The sequence below is a fragment of the Rutilus rutilus genome (assembly GCF_951802725.1).
Source record: "Rutilus rutilus genome assembly, chromosome: 13".
NCBI lineage: Eukaryota > Metazoa > Chordata > Actinopteri > Cypriniformes > Leuciscidae > Rutilus > Rutilus rutilus.
This window is the reverse complement of record NC_140218.1, coordinates 6724631-6740322: the sequence shown is the minus strand read 5'-3', so window position 1 is coordinate 6740322 and position 15692 is coordinate 6724631. Positions and strand designations below refer to the sequence as shown.

The window sequence follows — 15692 nt, the reverse complement described above, 5'->3', positions numbered from 1 at the left end:
TCGTTGTCATTTAGGAATAATCATGTGATTGTTTGAATCGAGACCGCAATATTTTAACGATTAATCGTGCAGCTCTACTTTGTACTCACTTACATAGGCCTACACCTGAACAACTTCAAGCACTGGTAGTTGCAGTTAATGCTGGCAGATGTTAATCTCATTGAAAAAGAATGACTTTCAGTTGCTTTATCACTGCAAAAATGCCTTTAGAGATACACAATGCTGGGCTGATAATCACTATAGAGCACTTTAATGGAATAAAATAATGATTGTGATGTTCTACATGATGTGATGTGTCTGATGTTAAAGCCTCAAGTCTTGCACAAACAGAAATATAGTTAAAACACCTTGTGTATGAGCCTGGTTCTTGTTTTCTGAGCACTGTGACTGGTGTGTGATTTCATGTTATTTTTACCGAGGTACCAGGACTTGACTGAATGAGGTCTTTGTGTTTCCGCCCAGAGCTCTTAAGTGAAGTCTACTGAATATTTTATCTTTTCCGTGTGAGGGAGCAAGACGTAGATATTGAGGTAAATTGGGTTATCTTTGTTCTAAATGATGTCTGAATTGAGTCCAGCTTTAAATATTTCAGTCGAGCTGCGTTGATATTGTATCCGCAGCACTCAGAGTAAATCAAACACACAGGTGTATAAGCACACACATCTACTGAGTCCTGTGTTCGGTCGACATAATGGACCCTACCGAGCATCTGCCCTACTTACTTAAGAGAAATGGTGTAATATCTCTCTCTTTTATCTCTGTTTTGTTCTCTTTATAGATGTGCTGATGTTCCTCAAACATCCCGGTTAGTGTTTGTTCAAAACCTCAAACACTATTAAGTATAAGTAAGTATAAAAATTAAACTTCTGCAATTCGACACAAACAATAAAACACAAACTCCATTTAGACTTTCATTTGTGGAATTTCAATTTAAAGTTCTATTTTTGCTTTATTTCTTTAGATATGTAAGGTTTGAAAATCTCCTAATGACATGTCATCAATGACTAATGAATATTCAAAACTCAAAATCAAATTATCTTTGTTAATATTTGCATAGGCTATATTGTATTGTAATTGCTTATTGTTATATATGCAAATTTAACCATTTATTGTCTTTTTATGGAATGGAATACTAGCCTAAAACTTACTGTATACTGTGCAGTATGATTGGCATTATGCACAGTATACAGACTATATTTTGCAAAATTAGTAAAAGTATGTACTGTAAACTAAACCTAAACCTTTACACATTTGCTACCTTGCAAGTGCAGCTGTTTCCTTAAGAAAACGTCTCCTCAGGAATGAGTTATTTATAGTGTATTTAAATGTATGTGTTTTGAGTACTTGCTGATCTTTTATTCAGGACTTCTGCTGTGTTTACAGCGGAAACATGCTGTGATCCATCTGTGTGTGCGTGTGTGTGTGTGTGTGAGAAAGAGAGAGGCCAAACACACCGTGTTAATGCTAATCCCCCTAAAGCATTTTTAAATCAAATATTTTTGGGACTGTAACACATTTTAGTTTGATGTTCAAAGGCACTTCTATCTGAAATAATCATACTACTTCTATTGGGGACGCATGTTCTCAAAACTGTCTTTATGTTGGAATACTATATAACAAAGAATCCTTTGGTTTAAGGAATTAATTTACAGAAAATAAACGAACAGAGTAAAGCAAATCATGTCAGTCAGCAAGAGAATGTTGGACGCGGTGGCGCGCATAAAAAAAAACGCCAGACCCAAACACTCACACACCCCCTTATCTGATTGGACGAGCGGCCTGTAGAGGCGGCCTGTGATTGGATAATATGTGTAATGGAATGTGATGAAGAAGCGGGGTTTAGCAGCTCGGACGTTGTCTCTGATTGGTCAGGAAGAACGAGTCTAAATAATACTTTATTCACTGTTCATTCTACACTGTATAATTTCCTTTAAGTGACTATAATCAAAGTACCTCAGTATCATTATTTCGGTATTATCATCCAGACCGCTTCTGAAACAGAACTTGGCCATTTGATATGTGTTACTTTTCTCAGCGCTGCTCAGGATCGACCAATCACCGTTTGTGTTTATGGTCAGAAGAATGATAGAAAATTTTGTAAACATTGCCGCGGCGTACTTTCATTATTTGCTCATGTTTCGAATTTTCTTTAATTAATCGATTTAAAAGTTTATAGGTTTTAGTATACAAACGTCTCTTTACTGACAAATCCTGAGATGTAAATGCAGCTCAAATGTTGATTTGGGCTTTTGATCCGCCAACGCCCCCTGGAGCAAGACTAGTTTATCAGTTTAACTAGTAGCGTTGAAGTGCGTTGATCTGACACACACACCTTCGCTCACTCCAGCTGCCTAGCTCACTTTTGGGGACCGACAATAACTTTGTCAACTAAATGATAAACCTGCTTATTTGACGCAGGTAAGTTGCTGTAAATCTTTTTCATGCGTTTTGCTTTTGTACCGAGCGGTGACATTCAGAGCTTTCTGGAGAAAACTGGTCTGAAGAATTATTATTAACTTACTGAAGAAACAGCGTTATATTTTCGTGTTATATGATCTGTGTTTATGTAGAAACGCTTAAAACATATTTTTCAGTTCAGATGTCAAGTAAGACTGTTATAAAGTTTAAAACATTATAATAATAAAGCTTTTAAAATAAGCTTTGCTTTCATAATACTACTATTTATAATCCAATGTTTATTAATACACACAACTCTCATATATATATATATATATATATATATATATATATATATATATATATATATATATACACAAACTTTTATGTTTGATGTGATTAATCGATTTGGCAGCACTAATATATATATATATATAGTTTGGAAAGCACTTTTTGGAAAGTCAGTTTTTATTGTCATTTTTTTAAATAGTTTTACAAGCATAAAGGTAATTTAAAAAAGTTTAGGAAAGAACAGATTTATTTATCCAACTTGTTTGCAAAGTACATTGTTGTACTTAAACTTAAAAAAAAGTTTAGAAAAGAACAGAAGTTTTACCATTTACCATGAATCAAAAGTTCCGTACTGTACATCTAAAATCAGCAAAAAATATTTTTTAACAATAATATATAAAGTTACGGTGCAAATAAGAAAATGTGCTTTTTACATGACTGCTGCAAGTCATTTAAATCAAGCATATGCATTTTGAAATGTCACGTTGTCACATGACCCAGTGATGTCATCTGTGCTGGCAATGGCATGTGTTTGTTTTGACATGAAACACACACGTCTCACAAAGGTCAGTAGTGTGACGCACAGCAGATTCACATGAACTTGACCTGCAGAAGTCATTATGCGCTGCTCACAGCTTAATGTTTGCTTACCCTATATAGATTGATCGACTTTTTCGGAGGACGTGACAGACCTCTGTCATCATCACAGGTCCGGGATCAGTTCAACTCAAGCTTATTAGTGTAGCGCTTTTCACAATACATATTGTTTCAAAGCAGCTTTCCAGAAAATGCTTGTTTCAGTGTTATAATTTAAGAAGTATTCTGTTATCAGCCAGAGATGAGTGTGTCAGAGTAATGTGATAAACAGCTGCAATGTTTGGTGTAAGTTAACTTGAATTAACTTTATGCTGCAGTTACAATTACAGTATAAGGATAATATTACAATGTTAAGATTATGTTGCCATCATCTGAAATCTTTGCAGAAGATTTGGGGTTTGTTTTGACTTGGCAAACAACTCTAATTGGTAACTATAAATGTCTCATTATTTAACATTAATGAATGCATTAACTAACATTAGCTAACAATGAGCAATACATTTGTTGTAGTATTTATTAATCCTTGTTAATGTTAGTTAATACAAATACAATTAAATCACATGGTGATTAAATAACATGGTTACACTTGCATTTCATTAGTTAACATTAGTTAACTACATTAGTTAAGATGAACTAACAATGAACAATACTTATACAGCATTTATTAATCTTAGTTAATGTTAATTTCAACATTTAATAATACATTATTAAAATCAAAAGTTGTATCTGTTAACATTATTTAATGGTGCTGAGCTGATATGAACTAACATTAACAAAGATAAAAAAATACTGTAACAAAAGTATCGCTTATTGTTAATGTTAGTAAATAGGCTACACTTACTGATGTTAACTCGTGGGACCTTATTGTAAAGTGTTATCAATAATATTAACAGATACAACTTTTTTTGATTTTAATATCGTATTAGTAATTGGTGACCAATATATATTTTTTTTTTGTTCGCTCATGCCAACTAAATGCAACTAGTGTTATCAAATCGATTAATCGCAGCTAACAAAAGTTTTTAAAAAATATAGGCTATATGTGTGTGTGTTGTGTATGTGTGTATATATAGACACAGTGTGTCTATATATACAGTGTATATATATATATATATATATATATATATATATATATATATATATATATATATATATATATATATATAAATACACACACACATATATTTACAAACTTTTATGTTAGATGCTATTAATCGCGATTAATCGATTTAATCGCATCTAACATAAAAGTTTCTAAATACATAATTTGTGTATATATACAGTATATACAGTATATATACTGTATGTATATACACATACATACACACATATGTATATATTTACTAACTTTTATTTCAGATGCGATTAATCGTGAATAATCGTTTGTCACATCTAACATAAAAGTTTGTAAATACATGCGTATATGTATATATATATATACAGTCAGGTCCATAAATAATGGGACATCGACACAATTCTAATCTTTTTGGCTCTATACACCACCACAATGGATTTGAAATGAAACAAACTGCAGACTTTCAGCTTTAATTTGAGGGTATTTACATCCAAATCAGGTGAACGGTGTAGGAATTACAACAGTTTGTATATGTGCCTCCCACTTTTTAAAGGGATACTCCACTTTTTTCGGAAATAAGCTCATTTTACATCTCCCCCAGAGTTAAACAGTTGAGTTTTACCGTTTTAGAATCCATTCAGCCGAACTCCGGGTCTGACGGTACCACTTTTAGCATAGCTTAGCACAGATCATTGATTCTGATGAGTCCAGTAGCATTTCTTTCAAAATGATCAAAGAGTTTCAATATTTTTCCTATTTAAAACTTGACTCTTCTGGAGTTAAACCGTGTACTAAGATCGACGGAAAATGAAAAGTTGCGATTTTCTAAGCCTATATGACTAGGAACTACTCTCATTCCAGCGTAATAATCAAGGAACTGTGCGGCTGTACCATGGGTGCAGCAGGCGTAATGATATGACGCAGCGCCTGAAAATAGTCCCCAGCTCGGTAACTTCTTCCAACGTGACCGGGACTAAGTTTGTCTAACCTTTAGACCTATTTTCAGGCGCTGCGTCATATCATTACGCCTGCTGCACTCATGGTACGGCCGCACAGTTCCTTGATTATTACGCCGGAATGAGAGTAGTTCCTAGCCATATAGGCTTAGAAAATCGCAACTTTTCATTTTCCGTCGATCTTAGTACTCGGTTTAACTACAGAAGAGTCAAGTTTTAAATAGGAAAAATATTGAAACTCTTTGGTCATTTTGAAAGAAATGCTACTGGACTCATCAGAATCAATGATCTGTGCTAAGCTATGCTAAAAGTGGTACCGTCAGACCCGGAGTTCGGCTGAATGGATTCTAAAACGGTAAAACTCAACTGTTTAACTCTGGGGGAGATGTAAAATGAGCATATTTCCGAAAAAAGTGGAGTATCCCTTTAAGGGACCAAAAGTAATGGGACAGATTAACAATCATAAATCAAACTTTCACTTTTTAATACTTGGTTGCAAATCCTTTGCGGTCAATTACAGCCTGAAGTCTGGAACGCATTGACATCACCAGATGCTGGGTTTCATCCCTGGTGATGCTCTGCCAGGCCTCTACTGCAACTGTCTTCAGTTCCTGCTTGTTCTTGGGGCATTTTCCCTTCAGTTTTGTCTTCAGCAAGTGAAATGCATGCTCAGTCGGATTCAGGTCAGGTGATTGACTTGGCCATTGCATAACATTCCACTTCTTTCCCTTAAAAAACTCTTCGGTTGCTTTCGCAGTATGCTTCGGGTCATTGTTCACCTGCAATGTGAAGCGCCGTCCATTGAGTTCTGAAGCATTTGGTCACAACATGCTTTTCTTCACAACATTTGGCCAGATCAAGAACACTCTCCAGGAGGTAGGTGTGTGTGTGTCAAAGTCAACAATCAAGAGAAGACTTCACCAGAGTGAATACAGAGGGTTCACCACAAGATGTAAACCATTGGTGAGCCTCAAAAACAGGAAGGCCAGATTAGAGTTTGCCAAACAACATCTAAAAAAGCCTTCACAGTTCTGGAACAACATCTTATGGACAGATGAGACAAAGATCCACTTGTACCAGAGTGATGGGAAGAGAAGAGTATGGAGAAGGAAAGGAACTGCTCATGATCCAAAGCATACCACCTCATCAGTGAAGCATGGTGGTCATGGCGTGGGCATGTATGGCTGCCAATGGAACTGGTTCTCTTGTATTTATTGATGATGTGACTGCTGACAAAAGCAGCAGGATGAATTCTGAAGTGTTTCGGGCAATATTATCTGCTCATATTCAGCCAAATGCTTCAGAACTCATTGGACGGCGCTTCACGGTGCAGATGGACAATGACCCGAAGCATACTGCGAAAGCAACCGAAGAGTTTTTTAAGGGGAAGAAGTGGAATGTTATGCAATGGCCAAGTCAATCACCTGACCTGAATCCGACTGAGCATGCATTTCACTTGCTGAAGACAAAACTGAAGGGAAAATGCCCCAAGAACAAGCAGGAACTGAAGACAGTTGCAGTAGAGGCCTGGCAGAGCATCACCAGGGATGAAACCCAGCATCTGGTGATGTCAATGCGTTCCAGACTTCAGGCTGTAATTGACCGCAAAGGATTTGCAACCAAGTATTAAAAAGTGAAAGTTTGATTTATGATTGTTAATCTGTCCCATTACTTTTGGTCCCTTAAAAAGTGGGAGGCACATATACAAGCTGTTGTAATTCCTACACCGTTCACCTGATTTGGATGTAAATACCCTCAAATTAAAGCTGAAAGTCTGCAGTTAAAGCACATCTTGTTCGTTTCATTTCAAATCCATTGTGGTGGTGTATAGAGCCAAAAAGATTAGAATTGTGTTGATGTCCCAATATTTATAGACCTGACTGTATATATATATAATATATATATATATATATATATGCACACACACATACAGTATATTTACAAACGTTTATGTAAGATGCCATTAATCGTGATTAATCGATTTTACAGCACTAAATTAAACCTTATTTCAAAGTGTTCCCCTTTCATTTTGATCTCAGGAATCCCATCTGAAGTGTGCTGAGGAACAGAAGTCTGAATGTCCGTCTCGGCCGTCTCATTGTCCCGTCTGCTCCGTTGCAGCCTCCCTGTGGTGGGCCGGAGCGCGAATGCACATCCAGCCAGGTGTGTGTGTGGGCGGGAGCCGACCATTCCCGGAGTCCGATGGAACAGCACACGCTTGGACATGGACGGAAGCGGACGTCCAGCCACGTGGGATTCCTTTGGGATTTGGGATAACCGGATAGAGGAGCCCATCCTGTTGCCGCCCAGCATCCGCTATGGGACCCCCATCCCACACGTCAGCCTTTCCAACGTGGGCTGCGCCTCCCACATCGGCCGTCGGCGGGAAAACGAGGACCGTTTCCAAGTGAGCAAGCTCGCGCACAACATACTGTACTTCGCTCTGTTTGACGGGCACGGAGGACCACAGGCCGCCGATTACTGTCACAAACACATGGAGCAACACATCAGGTACACCATATGGTGACCTTCAGTTCAGTTAACCTTATTAACCCTTGAATTATGTTAAAGTTGTAGTTACGATTATTATGTTCCAGGTAAAATTAACCCTAACCTGAGAAAAGTAGGCTTTGAAACAGTTTTCACTCAGAAATTGCAAGTAAATGTGACAAATAATTACAAAGAAATGGAGAAACACATTGAATTAAATGTGAAATTTTGAAGTAGAAAGAATGATTTAGTATTTTCTTGTAAAAAGTACTTGTTTTATTTACAAATTCGAAATTTTTACAATCTAGTTTGATTCAATACAATTCACCAATAATTTTTTTTTTTTTAAATAAGGTGAAATATTTAAAATACTACTAAAATAATTCACATTTTGTAAAAAATATTTTTTAAATTGTTGTAAAACACAGTTCTAAATGTAATTTATATACAGTATAATTTAAATAAACATTTTTTGTTTAATTAAAAAAAAAAACATTTATGCCTTCAATGAAGCATATATATTACTGGCGAATTTAATGTGCAGTTAATTAGATTAATTAATCACAACATCATGTAATTACTTAGATTACAATTTTTATTCGTGTTTCATTTTAAGCATAATTTAATCATGTTAATGACCTTAAATGAGAAACAGTCACAAAATATCAAGAAAATCATAACCAGTATTTCCATCAACTCAAAAATGTGTTCTGGGTCACTTTAATATAACGCACCATTGAGAATGAAATAGTAAAGATGAAGCTTTTGTGTTTTGTAGGGATTGTTTGGAGGTGGAAACAGATTTACAGGCGGTTTTGTCGAAAGCGTTCCTGCAGGTGGACGTGGCTTTGGCTGCGGAGCTGCGGATATACGGCAATGGTATGAAAAATGAACATTTATGCATTTGCCACTCACATTGCATTTCATGGGACACATATTTTATCAGTTCATGCATTCCCTGTATGAACTTGAGGATTTCATACACTAAACCGCCACTTTAAAGGGGACATATCATGAAAATTTGACTTTTTCCGTGTTTAAGTGCTATAATCGGGTCCCCGGTGCATTTACCAACACAGAAAACATGAAAATTGAATCCCAGTAACTTTGTTTTGGTGAGCCTTTCTCTGCAAGCATGTCAAAAAATAAGCCGATCAGATTTCGCTCCCCTTCTGACGTATGACGAGGATCTTATTATAATATTACCGGCCCTTAAAGGAACACACCGACTTTTTGGGACTTAAGCTTATTCACCGTATCCCCCAGAGTTAGATAAGTCCATACATACCCTTCTCATCGGCGCTAGCCTAGCTTAGCACAAAGACTGGAGGTAAATGGCTCCAGCTAGCATACTGCTCCCAATAAGTGACAAAATAACGCCAGTTACAGGCTATGTAAAGGAACGGAGGCGGAGCAGCAGCTCATTTGCATTTAAAGGGACACACACAAAAACGGCGCGTTTTTGCTCACACCCAAAAAGGGACAAATTTGACGAGCTATAATAAATGATCTGGGGGGAATGAGCTGAAATCTCACAGACACATTCTAGGGACACTATATATTTATATTACATCTTGTGAAAAGGGGCATAATATGTCATCTTTAATAGCATCATATCCTGCAAGTTTTCATTAAAGTGTGTTTGACTCCTCAGCCTCGCTCATGATGGTGGGCACGACTGCGACAGTGGCGCTGCTGAGGGACGGGATCGAGCTGGTCGTCGGCAGTGTCGGGGACAGTCGAGCTCTTCTGTGCAGGAAGGGCAAAGCTCGCAAACTCACAGACGATCACACGCCTGAGAGGAAAGATGAGAAACACAGGTACACACACACACACACACCAGTGCTCCAGGAATAACATGTTCTGCTATGTGTAGTGATACCAGATCTCTCTGCGTATTTAACAGGCCTGTGTGCTATTAATAAAACACCCTGCAACTCAAATTATGGCTTACGGCTGTAAGAATCACGCGTGCAGTGTTACGCAAGCCTTCGTTTGGTTATGTGGATTTTATTTGCAGAACAATTTCAGTATATCGCTTAGATAAAAGTATTGTTTTAGGTTACTATCTGGACATGGAATGCTAATAACATGCTGTTTTATATATAATAGTTTTCTTTAATATTTTGAATTTTTTTATTTGCTTTTATTTTTTATATTATCAGTCTTTATTTTAATTTCTGTTTTTTTTTTGTAATTATGTTATGTGTTTTCGTCATTTTTATTCGTTTTTTGTTTTTTTTTGCCATTCATTTATTTTTATTTCACTTCTAGTTCATGTTAGTAATTTTAGTGCTTCAACATATTTCAGTTTGTTTCCAATCTGTTATTTTAGTATAATTGAGATACTATATTTTTTAGTTATTATTAATATTTTTAATTAGTTTTTATTTATGTTTTTTGAAAGTGTAGTTAAAGGTTTAGTAATTTTGTTGTTTTGTCATTGTTTTTTCTTAAATATGCCTATATAGTTATTAACTTTTATTTCAGTTGTAGTTGTAATTTTAATACAAGAGAAACTAAATGAAATTGAGAAATGTTGAAATAAAATAAAAAGTTTTTTAATAAAAAATTAACATTTCATTTCACTTGTTGCCACGGCAGTTTCCGTTTAGTTTAAGTGTCATCTAACATTTAAATGTTATTTTATTTAAACTTTATTTCAATTAACAAAAATGCTTTTGATAATTTTTAGTTTTGTGATTGGCTGCTGAAAATTCAGCTTTGATAACAGGAATAAATTAAATAAAAAAATATATTCAAGCACAAAACCTTTTTTTTTAAATTGTAATAATATTTCACAATATAACTGATTTTACAGTATTTTTGATCAAATAAATGCAGCCTTGGTGAGCAGAAGAGACTTCTTTCAGAAACATTAAAACACCAAACTTTTGAAGAGTAGTGTACATTGATATTATCATCCCTGTATCATGGTACCACCTAAGCATGTAATTAATGTGTGTGTGTGTGTGTTGTGTGTAGAATCCGTCAGAGTGGCGGGTTCGTGGCGTGGAATAGCGTCGGTCAGGCTAACGTTAACGGCCGGTTGGCAATGACCCGCAGCATCGGAGACTTCGACTTGAAGAAGAGCGGCGTGATCGCAGAACCAGAGACCACTCGAACCCTGGTACGTTATACTCAATTTGATCCATTTCAAATAAAAGTCCGACTTTTAAAATGTGCGATATAATTGTGCATTTCAAACTGTATTTTACAACTTTTTTTGTTTTAAGAAAAATTATTCAAACATAAATCGTCACATTTTAGTGGTGGTATTTCAGTGTGCAAAACTTGCATCCAATGTGTTGTGTAAACGTGCGCTGATTGTTGTGTGACGTCTGTAGTTGCAGCATGCGCACGACTCTTTCCTGGTTCTCACCACCGACGGCATCAACTTCATCATGACCAATCAGGAGATCTGTGACGTCATCAACCAGTGCCACGACCCCACCGAGGCGGCAAACGTCATCGCTGAGCAGGTGCAGAATGAGCCGTGAAATCAGGGCTGTGCAACGATTAATCGCATCCGAAATAAGTTTGTGTATTAGATAATATATGTGTGTGTACTGCGTATAATTACTTTGTATATATAAATACACATATATGCATTAATATATTTAAGCAATATTTGCATGTATATACTGTATATATAATTTATATTATATATAAATAACACATTTTTCTTAAATATATACATGCATGTGTGAATTTATTACGCAGTACAGTAAGTAATTATACGCAGTACACACACATTTATTATGTAAACACAAACTTTTATTTCAGAAGCGATTAATCGTGATTTACCGTTGCACAGCCTTAGATGAAATCTAATAGTCTGAGAAAGGAAAAGAGGGACACACAATTAATTCTGACCATGATTTGCACAATGATTCCTCTTCTTAAAGTGTGTTTGTGTTGTCCAGGCGCTGCAGTACGGCTCGGAGGACAACAGCACACTCATCGTAGTCCCGTTCGGAGCCTGGGGAAAGCATCAGAACGAAGAATACACGTACAACATGAGCCGAAACTTTGCCTCCATCGGCCGCTGGTCTTAACGGCGGTCAAAAGATCATCTCAACACGAGGAGAAACAATCCCAATACACAACTACACCACCGGCAGCCTGTTTCCTGATAGTAAACAGAAGTCCAAACGTATGAAACTCAATCTAAAGGGAATGAAACTGGGAGACAACTTCTGCTCAGATGATTTTATGTTTTGACAGCAACTTTATATCCAAAAAAAGCATGGAAGCTTGTTTCTGCCACCAAATATAAAAAAGGTAATTGTTTGTTTATATCTCACAATTCAGACATTTTTCTCGCAATTACGAGTTAATATCTCAATTCTGACTTTTCTCACAATTACGATTTTATATCTCACAATTCTAAAAAAAGATGAGATATAAACTCGTAATTGTGAGTAAAATGTCTGAATTGTGAGATATAAACTCGTAATTGCGAGAAAAAAGTTTGAATTGTGAGATAAACTCTTAATTGCAGGAAAAAAGTCTGAATTGTGAGATATAAACTTGTATTTGCGAGAAAAAAGTTTGAATTGTGAGAAATAAAGTCGTAATTGCGAGAAAAAAATCTGAATTTTGAGATAAACTCGTATTTGCGAGAAAAATGTCTGAATTGTGAGATATAAACTCGTATTTGCGAGAAAAAAGTTTGAATTGTGAGATATAAAGTCGTAATTGCGAGAAAAAAATCTGAATTTTGAGATAAACTCGTATTTGCGAGAAAAATGTCTGAATTGTGAGATATAAACTCGTATTTGCGAGAAAAAAGTTTTAACTGTGAGATATAAACTTGTAATTGCGAGTAAAATGTTTGAATTGTGAGATATAAACTCGTAATTGCGAGAAAAAAAACGGAATTTTGAGATAAACTCGTATTTGCGAGAAAAAAGTCTGAATTGTGAGATATAAACTCGTATTTGCGAGAAAAAAGTTTTAATTGTGAGATATAAACTCGTAATTGCGAGAATAAAATCTGAATTTTGAGAAACTCGTATTTGCGAGAAAAAAGTTTGAATTGTGAGATATAAACTCGTTATTGCAACAAAAAATTACAATTGTGAGATATAAATTCGTAATTGCGAGTAAAATGTCTGAATTGTGAGATAAAAAGGCAGAAACAAGCTTCCATAAAAAAACAGTAATTGTGGCTTATTATTTGGTTTACTCTTTATTAATATTATTTAACACTCATGGTGTTAAATAATTATTCATTTATTATTAATATTCATCAGTCACTCATTTATGAATCGGTGTAAATCATTTCAGAATGATTCCTAAATTGTTATGCTTAATTCAATGCGATAATTATGTTAGGAAATTTCAGGAACAGAAATTTGTTCTGCTTGTGTTTCGTGAACAGAGTGGAGGCCTATCAAACAGATCTCTGATTATATCAGATTCAGTATTTTTCTTTCCAATAAAATCTTTATTTTGAATATTTCTGGAACACTCTGACACATTTCTTTTTTAACTATTTTTTTATTTATTGGCTGAAACTGTATATAATATTTAATATACCAACCCGTACCTGCACAGGTGACGTTACCCGTTTACTAAGTATAGATTTCAGTCATTTGGTTATATAATGCCTGAAATTATCATGTCATGACACACCCCTTCAATAAAAATGTATTATATATAATAATACTAATGGTAACACAATAAAGGTAATATTTGTTAACATTAGTTAATGTTTTTTACAGCATTTATTAACTAATGTTAACAAATTGAACCTTATTATAAAATGTTACTATAATATTAATATATAATAGAATATATTAAGTTTAATTTTTCTTATATCTTGGGTTTATAGTGAACAATTGACTGGTTTTATCTGACTAAGTGTGATTGTTTTATGGTGTGTTATTGACACATGTTGTAAGAAGAACAACTCCAGGTTCGTATGTGAAAACAACTCAAAGGTTTTTATGTTCTTACTGTACATGATATCTGTATATATTTTAGAAATGTGTTTAGGAACCGCCTGACAGTCCTGTTAAACCTCATTCTGTGGTTCTCTACTTTTACAAATGTGTTTTTGGTAAGAAATGTTCATATTTATTTTCATGGCTAAACTGCACTGCTAAACCTGTGCTCATGATCGCATCACTAATATCATAACGTCACTCGTGCATTTTTGTCTGATAAATGCTGGAATGATGAATGATGGAGATATGGATGATGGATTTACTTCCAGTGCCTTATTTCTTGGTGGGAAATTGTACATGTACATTTAGTTTTGAGTTTATGAATCTATTTTTAGAGAAATTCTCTTTCAGTGAAGTATTAATATCTCTGCTCTGTAGAGTGATATTACATAATGTCAGTTGTGAAATATGAGTGTAGAGAACCTCTGTGAAATAAACACCGTTATGAACATGACAGAGACACTTCCTCTTGAAACTAAAGTTCAAAGCTTGTTGGAATATAGTGTAATAGTTCTAAGATCCAAGATGGCGGCGCGAGTACATCGCGAGGCTCGCGGTCTCTCCAGATTCTGTAATTTAGCAGTATTTTTCTTGCTCATTTCGGGTCTGTTCGTCCAGAACAGTTGTGCCTTAACATCGTACACCCAAGGTGAGCTTTTGGATATTGGTTTGCGAATTTCCGACAGTTTTATGGACAACCTTCGACTCCTTCCTGAGATCGCCAGATCACCCGAGGCTATGCACTCTGCCCGGCCGGGCGGAAGTGCTCGCAGGCGCCGGCGAGATCGTAAACAAAGGCGGGGGAAGCGCGGAGGACTAAGAGCTAAGCTAAAGCTAACACCACACCGGCTCTCTTTACCCAGCATTTTCCTTGCCAATGTACGGTCGCTGTTGAACAAAATGGAGGAGATTCGACTCAACATCACATACAGCAAGAGACTTTTGAACTGTAATGTTCTAATTTTCACGGAAACATGGTTAAACAGCGGAATAGGCCTTTTCAGAATGTTTGTAAACAATAGGCGCCGAGTAACTTCCGGGTGGCAGAACGCGAGCGGCTTCCACTGACTAACTGAAGAGATCCAGCCGGCGACTGCAACGGTCACATAGTTAAAAACATTGTTGTTGATCAAAGTTGAAACGATGATGAAAACGTGTTGTGTTTGGGGTTGCGCTGCCAGATATACAGCAAAAGGTGTAGGGGTTTTATCGATTTCCTGTGGGTGGTTATAGCGACGTCGTGTCGTCAAAAGTAGGAAATCTTAACGATCCCGCTAAATTATGATTCATCCAACGTTTACATATCTGCTGCCAACCCTGCTTGCCCTTCAACTCTGCTTCGTGTGTTCTCAAAACGGTCCATCTACAAAATCACAGCAGAACATTTATCTTCTGCCGGGGAAATTCAAGACTAATATTAGTAAATTGTCTCTTTTGATGAAGAGACTGCATTGACCGTGATCGAGACTCACGCCACGTAGGATTTAAATCAAACTTCGCTTATCAATACATACATAACACACGTGCATACACCTATAAATTACTCGCATGTACATGTATACTATTGGATGTTCAAACTTGACGCACGCATACACCTATACTCGCATACATATAGCCTACACAACTAAAGCATGCATCCGCGTTTTATTTATGCGCGAGTGTTTTATGGATGTGTATGCGCGCATCGAGTTTATATGTAGGCCTATGTGCGAGTGTTTATAGGTGTGTCTGCGTGCTGCGAGTGTATATGTATGTGCGAGACGAGTGTAGGTGTATATGCATGGAAGTTTATAAGTATTTATAGGTGTATGCGTGCGTCAAGTTTATATGTAGCCTATATTCAAGTTATTCACAAGCATTCATTATTATAGTGTGCACGAGTATTTCATATATGTATTTTGAACATCCAAAAAATGTATGCAAGTAATTTAG

General features: G+C 36.0%; 1 protein-coding gene across 2 annotated transcripts; it reads left to right on the top strand.

The window, feature by feature from the left end:
* The first annotated feature begins 2034 nt into the window (after positions 1-2034).
* ppm1ka (protein phosphatase, Mg2+/Mn2+ dependent 1Ka) lies at positions 2035-14263 on the top strand. Of its 2 annotated transcripts, XR_014629624.1 has the most exons (8): positions 2035-2418; positions 7356-7827; positions 8585-8685; positions 9461-9626; positions 10792-10936; positions 11154-11288; positions 11733-12090; positions 12280-14263. XR_014629624.1 is itself a non-coding variant. In XM_084428628.1 (7 exons), the coding sequence occupies exons 2-7, from the start codon at positions 7394-7396 to the stop codon at positions 11862-11864; spliced, it is 1113 nt and encodes a 370-aa protein (XP_084284754.1). In that variant the 5' UTR covers positions 2035-2418; positions 7356-7393; the 3' UTR covers positions 11865-14263. The 2 variants fall into 2 exon arrangements, 1 of the variants encoding a protein (XP_084284754.1); XM_084428628.1 differs by having other exon boundaries at positions 11733-14263.
* Positions 14264-15692: the final 1429 nt, after the last annotated feature.